General features: G+C 40.0%; 1 protein-coding gene across 15 annotated transcripts in view; it reads left to right on the top strand.

Moving 5' to 3' along the window:
- The window catches only part of ATP6V1H (ATPase H+ transporting V1 subunit H), a 144,644-nt gene that overhangs the window by 89,929 nt on the left and 42,665 nt on the right, over positions 1–12,050 (top strand). For 11 of the 15 annotated variants that reach the window (XR_002174404.3, XM_033842787.2, XM_019925339.3 and 8 more), the window contains one exon: positions 7,029–7,380. The exons of 2 other annotated variants lie outside the window; for them this stretch is intronic. Coding sequence is in view for 10 of the 13 variants with exons in the window: in XM_033842787.2 (XP_033698678.1) it covers positions 7,029–7,089 (61 nt within the window). In the remaining 3 variants the exon portion in view is untranslated. Of the gene's footprint in view, positions 1–4,720; positions 4,910–7,028; positions 7,381–12,050 lie in introns of those variants that run through there. 2 more of the 15 variants (XR_012327148.1, XR_012327147.1) reach the window with 1 other exon arrangement.

The raw sequence follows: 12,050 nt of genomic DNA, 5'->3' as shown, positions 1-12,050 counted from the left end.
CCACGTTACATAAGGTTCATTTACAGCAGTTTCTTTTACCTAGCACACCATGTCTAGCTATCAAGAAAATACTACGAGGCATACCAAAAAGCAAAAAAAAAAAAAAGAAGAGACATAGGAAGCATCAGAACCAGCCATGGCAGTAATGTTGGAAGATCAGACTGGGAACTTTAAACAACTAGGATTAGTATGCTGAGGACTCTAGTGGGTAAAGTAGGCAGCAAGCAAGAACAGATGGGCAAGTTAAGCAGAGAGATAGAAATCCTAAGAAAGAACCGAAAAGAGAAGTTAGAGCTCAAAAACACTGTAAAAGAAACGAAGAATGCCTTTGATGGACTTATAAGTTAGACTGGACACGGATGAGGAAAGACTCTCTGAGCTTGAGGATATATCAGTAGAAACCTCCAAAACTGAGAAGCAAAGAGAACAAAGACTAAAAAAACGGAACAAAATATCCAAGGACGATGGGACAACTACAAAAGAGGTAAAATACATGTGGTGGGAATACCAGAAAAAGAAAGAGAGAAAGGAACAGAAGAAATACTTGAAAGAGTAATGACTGAGGATTTCCCAAGTTAATGTCAGACACCAAACCACAGATCCAGAAAGCTCAGAGAACACCAAGCAGGATAAACACCAAAAAAACTACACCTGGACATGGAATTTTCAAATTACAGAAAATCAAAGGTGGAAAAAAAAAATCCTGAAAGAAGCCAGGGGGAAAAAACACCTTAGCTACAGAGGAACAAAGGTAAGAATTACATCTGACTTCTCAGAAACCATGTCAGCAAGTAGAGAGTGGAGTGAAATATTTAACATGTTGAGAGAAGAAAACTCACCAAATTCTGTACCCTGTGAAGTTATCCTTCAAAAGTGAAGGAGGAATAAAGATTTCCTCAAAGAAACAAAAATTGAGGGAGTTTGTTGCCAGTAGACCTGCCATACAGGGAATATGAAAAAAGTTCTTTAGAGAGAAGGAAAATAATAGAGGTCAGAAACTCAGATCTACATAAAGAAAGGAAGAGCATCAAAGAAGGAACAACTGAAGGTAAAATAAAAACTTTTATTTTTCTTATTCTTAACTGATGTAACATAGAAGTTTGTTCAAAAAACTAATAGCAACAATATCCTTGAGTATGTACGCTTTTATGTATTTTATACACGTTGCTTATGTATGTTTATATATAAGTGAAATAAGTGGCAGCAATGATTCAAGGGACGGGAGGAAGGAATTAAGATTATTTGGTAATTACAAGGTACTCACACTATCCGTGAAGTGGTATAGTGCTATTTGAAAGTATACATGGATTAATTGTAAATTAATATATTGCAAACTCTAGGGCAGCCACTAAAAAAAGTAAAAAAAGAAGTATAACTGACGTGCTGAGTAGGAAAGGAGAGAAAATAGAATCATATAAAATGCTGAATTAAAACCACAAAAGGCAGAAAAAGAGTGGAAGACAAAAATAGGAGCGAAAGGGCTTCCCTGGTGGCACAGTGGTTGAGAGTCCACCTGCCGATGCAGGGGACACGGGTTCATGCCCTGGTCTGGGAAGATCCCACATGCCGCAGAGCGACTAGGCCTGTAAGCCATGGCCGCTGAGCCTGTGTGTCCGGAGCCTGTGCTCCACAACGGGAGAGGCCACAACAGTGAGAGGCCCGTGTACCGCAAAAAAAAGCGAAAAAAAAGGGCAACAAATAGGAAACAGAAATGAATATGGTACATATTAATCCAGCTGTATCAGTAATCACTCTGAATGTCAGTGGTCTAACTGCACCAGGCAAAAGATAGATCATCAGAGCAGATCAAAAAGCATGACCCAACTATGTGTAGCCTATAAGAAACCCACTTTAAATATAAAGACACATATAGATTAGAAGTAAATGAATGGAGGAAAATATACCATGCTAACACTAATCAAAAGAACCAAGAAGTAGCTATATTGCTTTCAGACAAAGCAGACTTATAAGTAAGGAAAGTTTATCAGGGATAAGAAAGGTCATTCTGTAAAGATAAAGGGGTTAGTTCTCCAAAAGGACATAATAATTCTTAACATGTATATACCTAACAACAGCGCATCAAACTATGTGGGGCAGAAACTGATAGAACTGTAAGGAGAAATAGATGAATTCTATCATAGTTGAAGATTTCAGCCCCCCCCTTTCAGAAATGGACAGATCCAGCAGGCAGAAAATCAGTAAGGACACAGTTAAGTCAACAACACCATCAATCACCTGAATAGAATTGACATCTATAGACTACCTCATCCAGTACCAGCAGAATACACATTTCTCTCAAGCTCACATGGAACATTCACCAAGACATTCTGGGCCATAAAACCCACCTTAACACATTAAAAAAAATAGGAATCATGCAGTGTCAGCTCTCAGACCACAGTGGAATTAAAGTAGAAATCAATAACAGGAAGATAACTGGAAAATTCCCAAATATGTGGGGATTAAACAACACTTCTAAATAACACAGAGGTCAAAGAAGAAATCTCAAGAGAAATTTAAAAATATTTTGAACTAAGTGACAATGAAAATACAGCTTTTCAAAATTTGTGAGATGCAGTGCAAGCAGTGCTTAAAGGGAAATTTATAGCACTGAATGCATATATTAGAAAAGAAGAAAGCTCAAGAGTCGGTAATCTAAGTTTCCAGCTTATGAAATGAGAAGAAAAGAGCAAATTAAATCAAAGTAAGCAGAAGAAAAGAAGTAAGAATAAAAAAACAAGGAAATTGAAAATAGGACATTTGTAGAGAAAATCAAGGAAACCAAAAGCTGTTTTTTTGAAAAAATTAATGATACTGATAAGCCTATAGCCAGACTAACTAAGGAAAAAGGAGAAGGCACAAATTAACTAGTGTCATAAATGAAAAAGGGAACATCACTACAGATCCTATGGAAAGTAAAAGGATAATAAAGGGATACTATGATCCCCTCTCACAACTCCTTTGTACTGGAAGTTCTAGCTAACGCATTAAGACAAGAAAAGAAAATAAATGGTATACAGATTGGGAAGGAGGACATAAAACTGCCTTTGCTTTCAGATGACATGATCATGTACATAGAAAATCCTAAAGATTTGACAAAAACAAACAAATGTCCTGGAACTAATAAGCCATTACAGCAAGGTTGTGGGATATGAGGTTAATACAGAAAAGTCAATCACTTTCCTATGTACCAGCAATGAACAGATGGAATTTGAAATTAAAAACACAATACCATTTACATTAGCACTTCCCCAAAATGAAATATTTAGGTATAAATTCAACAAAATATGTATAAGATCTACATGAGGAAAACTTTTAAACTATGAATGAAATCATGGAAGAATTAAGTAAATGGAGAGAGATTCCATGTTCATGGATAGGAAGATTCAATATTTTCAAGATGTTAGTTCTCAACTTGATCTGTTGATATAAATTTAGTGCAATCCCAATCAAAATCGCAGCAAGTTATTTTTTTTTTTTGGACCTCGACAATCTGATACTAAAGTTTGTATGGAGAAGCAAAAGACGCAGCATAGCCAACACAATATTGAAGGAGAAGAACAAAGTTGGAAAACTGACACCACCTGACTTGAAGACTTATTATAAAGCTAAGTAATCAAGATAGTGGGGGTGTGGGTGAAAGAGTAGACAAATGGGTCAATGGAACAGGACAGAGAGCCCAGAAATAGGGCCCCATGAGTATAGTCAACTGATCTTTGCCAAAGGAGTGAAGGCAATACAGGGGAGCAAAGGTAGTCTCTTCAACAGATGGTGCTGGAACAACCGGACATCCACAAAAGCTACTCAAAATGGATCGTGAACCTAAATGTAAAACACAGAACTCCTAGAAGAAAACATAGGAGAAAATCCAGGTGACCTTGGAGCACTGTGATTTTTACGTGGTTCGTGGTTTACATAGGAAAATCGGTTCACAAAAACAAAATTTGCTTTGTGTGTAATACTCAGAATCATGATAAAAGCTGGAGGAATAACTCAGCTTTAAACTATATGGCATCTGAGAGAGGAGAAGGGGGTGCGGTGGGGGGACTTCAGCGGGGAGAAGGCAGTTCACACGGAGGCGGGAAAGCAGATGTTTGGTGACAGATGCTTGCTGGGCCCGCGGGGACAGTGGGACACACAGAGGGCTCTGGTCTCCCGGCCCTGTGCAGCTCCCCCCAGCGCCGACCCGTGTTCTTTGTAGATCTCCAGTGACAGTGCCCTTCCTGGACCAGGGCCTTTGTCTGAGTTCTTTAGACAGTTAAGGGGCAGGTAAGAAGCGAACTTGCCAAGGCTTTCGTTTTTTTAAAAAATAATCAGCCTAAAATAATCCTCATGTTGAAGAGACACATATTGGGTAGCAAATTCTGTTCCCCTACAAAGTCATGGATGAAGTTTAAAGAGAAGAGAATATTACACTTCTCAAATTTTGCTTCTTAGGTAGTAGAAGCAAAGAATTAATGTCCAGCTCCTGTAGATTGCTGGTACAAATCGGATACCCTTTGAGTGAATTATGCGTTGAATTTTTACTGTATTGATCTTCGTGTTTAGCGAGACTGACGCAATACTCAGATTAACTCACTTAAGTAGCTCTTCTGGCGTCCTATCAGAGATGCATTGTCATCCCCTGAAGAAAAGTCCATAGTCACTTTTCCTCTTGCCTGACAGTGACGTAACCTTAACCTGAAGAAATTATTCACACCTGTTATTATTTCCTACTATAAAGATAGGCGCAGTGTCTGCTTTCTGCACCTTTCTGGCCTCTTTTTGGAGGCCGCGCAGCCTCACAGTAGAGAGAGGAGTGGACCTGAGCCCCGGCCCGTGCACCTGCCCGCTTTGCTCCTGAGCAGGTGATTGCAGCTTTCCCTCCCCTGTCGATGGAGATGAGAATGCCCACTCCCAGGATGCTGCAGAGGTGAGAGGATAAGGGTGGGCACACCTGTACTCAGGTTTCCACGGTGGCCGGTAACAAAGTGCAGACGTAGCCACCTTTGTGTGTTCCCAGCCCCAGGCTACTGGTGTCCGGACTGCCCTGTGCCTGGGGTCACACAGGACTCAGAGGCAGCTTGGGTGAATCTCGGGAATGTTCTAATTGACCACATTTGATGTCAGGACAGCAGACCACAACCCTTTACGAGCCGAACCCAGGAGGAGATTTTCTCCAAAGCTTCGCGCAGGCTGGGTCCTCTCTCTGTAGGACAGGATCTTTTTCAGTTGCGCCTTGGTTCGGCTCCCTCTGAATTTAACAACCCACATGCCATAGCAAATGACAATTTCAGGAAAGCCTGAGGAGGAAATTTGATTCCTCTGTCCGCGGGTCCCATCTGGGCTCTTCTCCCAGTAGACTTGGTATCCTGTGACCTACCTCAAGTAGGGCTCGCAGAGTTCCATCTGGGATTCTTGATGTGCGGGTTTTTAGTTGAACCCTTACATCTATGTGTGTTCTTGTCCTTCGCTTAAATCCTAGCTTGCATAAACCCTACCTAGCAGACAAGGAAAGGGGGCCCTGGTTTTTGTACTCACCGAGCAGTAAGGTTGTGAGGAAGGGAATGCCCCGAGGCCACCTTGTATGCAGGGAAAAACTGAGAGTGTAGTGGATGGAGCATTATTATTTATCTGTAATAAAGACCTTTGACCAGGAAAACAAGAACAGAAGACATTGGGGAGGAAGCTATGGCTGGGCGTGTTTTTTAAAATTTTTTGTTTAAAAAAAATTTTTTTTTAATGTGGACCATTTTTAAAGTCTTTATTGAATTTGTTACAATATTGCTTCTGTTTTATGTTTTGGTTTTTTGTCCGAGAGGCAGGTGGGATCTTAGCTCCCTGACCAGGGATCAAACCTGCGTCCCCTGCATTGGAAGGTGGTGTCTTAACCACTGCACCGCCACAGAATCCCCCTGGGTGTGTTTTTAAATTCTCTGCTGGAAAAACTCTTCTTCCCTCTGTTTTAATCCTCCTGCTGTGACCCTACTTCAGCAACGCCTCTTATGTGAGGAAATCAGTTATCTTCCCCACGTCCCGGTATTCACTGTTGTCCCCTACGTACTAGTTTTGTCCTGGCATGGGAGATGAACCACAGCCCTAAGGGACTAGATCCACCTGGTGGTTCACAGCGTGAGCTCTGGGCAGCTTTGCCAGCCTCCGGAATGTAAACCCAGTCCCTATTCCAAAACTCAAGCTTTTCCCTTTTTATAGGAGGGGATCTTTTAAATATTCTTAAAAGATCTCTTTTTCTGGTCCTTATTAGGTAGTTCAAAAACGAAAGTTTAGGCAAATCCTTCATAGGAAAATAGGGAAGAGATTGTTTTCTGTCCTGGAATCAACAGTGGTATCTGTATGCAATTTAGAGTGAAGTATACACAGACCATTCAAATAATTTTCTGAAGCAAAACGTCACCTAAAACGTTTGGAGACCACTGCTCTAAGCCACAGTTGCCCCGTCTGTAAAATGAGAATACTGCTTCTCGGCTCTGGTGATGGTTCTGTGGATTCAGTAGGACCATCTTGGTGAAGGTTTCAGACTCTGCCAGTGCAGAGTAAGTGCTGGGTAACTAGTAGCTCTGATTAAGTGTCGTGATTCTGGATGTTATTTTCAGTGATTGTTTTCATGTGCTCTTGTGTAAATCCTTAGAGATAAACACTTGTACTTTCTAACGTCAGGAAATGTGTTTCTCATGTATCAGGCCACTTACTTGGAATCATACGTACATTGATTTTGAACTTGTGAGATTGCAGAAGCGGTGGCAGCAGACACAACTCTCTAAACAGGAAAGCAGACGTTGCCGGTGATTGGATGCAGAATTACTTGTTTGTGTGTGTCATGCCTTGTTTGTCTGTGGTTCATGGAGTGTTTAAAATTCATACAGTACAGGTACTTTGGAAATTTGGACAAGATTAGTTTTCTGGGGCTATTTTACTAGTTTTTAGATGTTAAAGTAAGCATAGACGACAGTGTATATTGTCCTTCAGTTTTGAAAGAGATTCTTTGTTGTTTCAGTTCTAATCTCCCTTGCTATCTCCTTTCTGTGTTTCAGGGAATACCTTGGTAAACAGCTCCAGTCTGAGCAACCGCAGACTGCAGCTGCCCGGAGCTGAACGGGCGCTCAGCCGCGGGGTCTCCAGCGCCCCTTCGCCTGGGGCAGAAGACCTGGAGTATGAGTCTCAGTGATTAGAACAAACAATTTCTCATTTTATGTGTCATTTTCTTCTGTTGTGTAGCTTTCCCCAGTGCTGATTTCAACACGAGTGTTTGCCCGTTACTTTGTATTAAAGTAGGTGCTCTCTGTATCTAAGGAAAACATTACTGTTACATATACTGCTTGTAATTTCTGTATTTATTGTTCTCTGGGAATGAATATAGAATTATTAAAGGATTCTCACTCCAAATATGTTTTTGTCTTTCCTTGTTCCTGACTTGGCCTTTAACACAAATACCTCTTGTCCCAACCAAATTGGGAGAATTGTATTTGCAAAATAGTGAATGGTAAATAAATGTTTTGAAATTATATGTATCTCTGTCTTCCATCCGTCCGTCCATCCACATCCATCTGTCCGTCCATCCACACATACACACTGCGGCAATCCTCTGCTAATATTCAGAGAACTTTAAAATGTTAAATTAACTCGACGTGATGCTGTGGTCTAGAAGATTTGCTTATGGAGCACAGTGAGGAATTTTAGCTTTAGATTATTTTCATTGATTTCCTGTACTTCTGTTCTTGGATTTTGGTACCTCAAGTCTATTTTCTCTTAATACGCTTTGGTTTAAATGTTGCTAGTAGATATTTTATCCCACCCCCAGCCCCTTATTCTGGAACGCCAGGCCTTCAGCGGGACATCCATGGCCTGTACGTTCACGTCCCCCAGATCTGAGCCTTTTGTTTTTAACCTTATGGCCTGGTCTCTCTGAGTCTCATTTTTCATTCATTTTCATTTTATTTTCGCTTTTCATTCCTAGCAGTTCTCTGAATGTTGAGTTGTTGAGTAAAGGTTGTAAGGCTAATAGACAGTTTATTTGATAAGTTTTTCTTCTACAGAGAGACACTCATAGGATCCATCTCCTGTTTAAGCATGAAGGATTGTCTCATTTTCAACGTAGAGATCTTGTGGGAAGAGTTAGTTGAAATAATGGTCGTCGGTGGGTTCGTGTGACTCAGTGATTTTTCTTAGAGTTGACTTCCTATTTTCCAAGAAAATAGGTAGTCTGATCAAACCAATTTTTTTCTTGACTGAAAGTTCTAAATTTTTAAAACTGCTTAGACCCAGACATTTTTACTTCTTAAACATGGAAGAATACTAGCCAGTGGAATTATAGATTCTGCATTAGCAAAGGATCAGTTTTCATGTTAAGGTATTAATGGTCTGCAAAGTTATTAGGTTCTTAAGACACTCAATTTCTAGAAGTTCTGGTAACCAGAGACAGTGAAATCTGAATTTCGTAAGAACACGTTGATTCTCTGATGTCGTACTTTCTGATTTTAGTTTCATTTTGCATAGCCCTGTAGCTACAAAGTAGACAGTCGTCCTGGTGGAAATCATTGGTGCTCTAATCCCCGAGAAGTGCTTTTGTACATGGGGAGCAATACTCCCATGCCCATGTTTTAATTATTATCCCAAATATTAAAATTAACTCTCTCTAGGCACTTTTTTCCTTTTAAATCTTCACACTCAGCTTATAGAACTTATAACAATTACAAAACAATCACTTTCATTTTTTTCTGTGCTTAATATTTTTAACATTCAGTGATTAAATCCTCCTATAAATATAATGCCACTTTCACTTTCAAGTAAACCGCAGACACTAACAGAGTGGAGTTCTAACTCTGACAAACAAAATCTCAGTAGGTAACCCTTTTTTTAAAAAAAGACCAGCTAATATTCTATCCATTGACAAGCTATAAGCCATATTTGGGTACCCAAGTGTCAAATTCCAAATCTGTTCTGAGAATCACCTCTTTTTTTCTTTTCCTTCCAGTTTTATTGAGATATAATTGACATGTAGCACCGTGTACGTTTCAGGTGTGCAGTATAATGATCTGACTTAACATGTGTCATGGAATGATCATAGCAGGTTTAATGAACATCTATCATCTCATATAGATACAAGATTAAAGAAATAGAAAAAATATTTTTTCCCTATGATGAGAACTCCTTAGGATTTACCCTCTTAACAACTTTCACATATAACATACAGCGGTGTTAGTTATATTTATCATATTGTGTATTATATCCTAGTGCTTATTTATCTTATAACTGGAAGTTTGTACCTTTGACCACCTTCATCCAACCCCTCTCCTACCACCCCCTACCTCTGGTGACCAGACGTCTGATCTCTTTTTATATGAGCTTGTTTGTCTTGAGGTACAGTTGACCTACGACACTGTGTTAGTTTCTGTTACACAACATAGTGATTTGATATTTCCATACATTTCAAAGTGATCGCCACAATAAGTCTAGTTACCATCTGTCACTGTATAAAGATATTACATAGGGCTTCCCTGGTGGCGCAGCGGTTGAGAGTCCGCCTGCCGATGCAGGGGATGCGGGTTCGTGCCCCGGTCCGGGAGGATCCCGCATGCCACGGAGCGGCTGGGCCCGTGAGCCATGGCCGCTGAGCCTGCGCGTCTGGAGCCTGTGCTCCGCAACGGGAGAGGCCACGACAGTGAGAGGCCCGCGTACCGCAAAAAAAAAAAAAAAAAAAGATTACATAATTATTGACTCTGTTCCTCACACTGTACACATCATACTTGTGGCTCACTTATTTTGCAACTGGAAGTTTGTACCTCTCTCACCTATTTCTCTCCTCCCTCATCCCCTCCCCTCTGGCAACGACCTGTTGGTTCTCTCTATCTATGACTCTTGTTTATATTTTGTTACATTTATTTGTTTTTTAGATTCCACATATAAGTGAAATAATACAGTATTTGTCTTTCTCTGACTTATTTCACTTAGCATAATACTCTAGGTCTATCTATGTTGTCACAAATGGCAAGAGTTTCTTCTTTTTTTAATGGATGCATAATATTCCACTGTCTATATGTACCACATCTTTATCCATTCGTCTATTGACGGGCACTCTGGTTGCTTCCATATCTTGGCAATTGTAAATAGTGCCGCTGTGAACACTGGGGTGCAGGTGTCTTTTTGAATTAATGTTTTCATGTCCTTTGGTTAAATACCCAGAAGTGAAATTGCTGGGTTGTATGGCAGTTCTGCTGCTGACTTTCTGAGGAAACTCCGTACTGTTTCCCTTAGTGGCTGCACCTGTTAATACTCCCACCAGCAGTGCATAGCATAGGGTCTCTTTTTCTCCACGTTCTCATCAGCACTTGTTTTCTCTTGTCTTACTGATAATAGCCATTCTAGCAGGTGTGAAGTAATCGCTCATTGTGGTTGTGATTTGCGTTTACTTGATGATTAGTGATGTTGAGCATCTTTTCCTGTGTCTCTTGGCCATCTGTATGTCTTCTCTGGGAAAATATCTATTCAAGTCCTCTACCCATTTAAAAATTATTTTTAACTTGTTTTATTGTTTAAAAAAATTTTTTTTGGAAAACTTTTTTGGGTTATATTGACCCTTATATTTTAAAAGATGTGTGAAAGGGACATCTCACTGGCAGGTAAAGCTTGTTCTCTCACATTGTACCTGGACAGCCACAAATACGAGATTTATAGAACATATCCAATTGAAAAAAATCTTCACACTTCCTGTTTAGCCGCATCGGAGTAATTGAGGTTAGTTTTTATATAGTTAAAATGTAAACAATTTCATACCTTCTAGCTGTCAAATCTTGGAAAGCACAGAGCCAAGTTTTGATGCTTTTGATTTATTTGATAATTGCTTAAAAGGTGCTCCATTCTCATCCTTTGCCTTTGAAAATAGAGAATATTTGAGACTAAAATTTGAAAACATTCAAAGTTAGTAGGTGTCAGTCACTTTCCAAATCTGAACCTTGTGATGAAATCACTTTTGAGCTTGAAATGTCTCCCTTATTTTGCTGTACACAGTGTTCGTTCTGGTTAAGAGATGTGGCTCCTTTAACTTTCTGAAAAAGTTTCCAGTGGAAAAGTCAGTTGGAAAGAAGACTGACTTTTACTGCAAATGTTATGTTACTTCAACATTCATGCAAATCCGACACTGAGGACACATTCCCTTTCAATTCTTAGCAGAGAAAGAGAGTTGATTACTCTTCCAAAAATAGAAAAAAAGTGGAAGAAACATTTCTATGATTGAAGGAACGCTGGTTCTAAGATGCCTTACCTTCTGGTACCTGTCTGTGCCTTTGTCTCTTTCCCCTCTCAAAGGAAGAAAGAAAATATCAGGGAACTTAGCTGAAAGAGCCAATGTACAAAAACTATTGAATAACCATGTATCAGGTAGAAATAACATATTTGCAACAACATCACAAAGGTTGCAAGGAGGAGGAAATGGAATTATACTCTCATGAGGTTTTTACATGATACATGAAGGGGTATAACATGTAGACTGTGATGAACTAAGGATGCACATTTAATTCCCTAGAGCAGCCATTAAAACAATAAACTAGGAGGTCCAGCCAAAGAACCATTAGTGAAGATAAAATGGAACACTAGAAATACTTGATTAACCTGGAGAGAGGGCGGGGGGAACAGAAACAAAGAAGAGAGGGGCCACATAGAAAACAAAGTGCAAGAAAATAGATGTAACCCAACAGTAACGATAACTACGTTACAGAAGGGGTCTGGGAATCCCACTGTCACACATCCAGAGTTTTAACTTCAGGACACCCGTTGGCTCCAGTTCCTGAGCCTGGGGAAGAGGGGGTGGGTGATCTGGTGTGCTAAGTGACTTGCTTCCATCACCTTCCCCCCGCCTACCCCTTGGCAGGCTGTTATTAAGGGAGAAGAGCAGAAACCTAAGTCAGTTGCCATTTGTCCATCTGCTCTCCTGTATTTGCTGTCATCTCTCTTGTTCTCTTTGTGGGTTTATTCCTTTTGATTTGTTTTTATTTCTTTTTTTATCCATTGGAGCATTTGAGTGGGGTTGGGTAGGAAGCCGAGAGAAATGCATGTGTTTA

The sequence above is a fragment of the Tursiops truncatus genome, chromosome 17 (assembly GCF_011762595.2).
Source record: "Tursiops truncatus isolate mTurTru1 chromosome 17, mTurTru1.mat.Y, whole genome shotgun sequence".
Taxonomy (NCBI): domain Eukaryota; kingdom Metazoa; phylum Chordata; class Mammalia; order Artiodactyla; family Delphinidae; genus Tursiops; species Tursiops truncatus.
The sequence above is the reverse complement of the archived record's forward strand: the minus strand, read 5'-3'. Positions and strand labels throughout refer to the sequence as shown.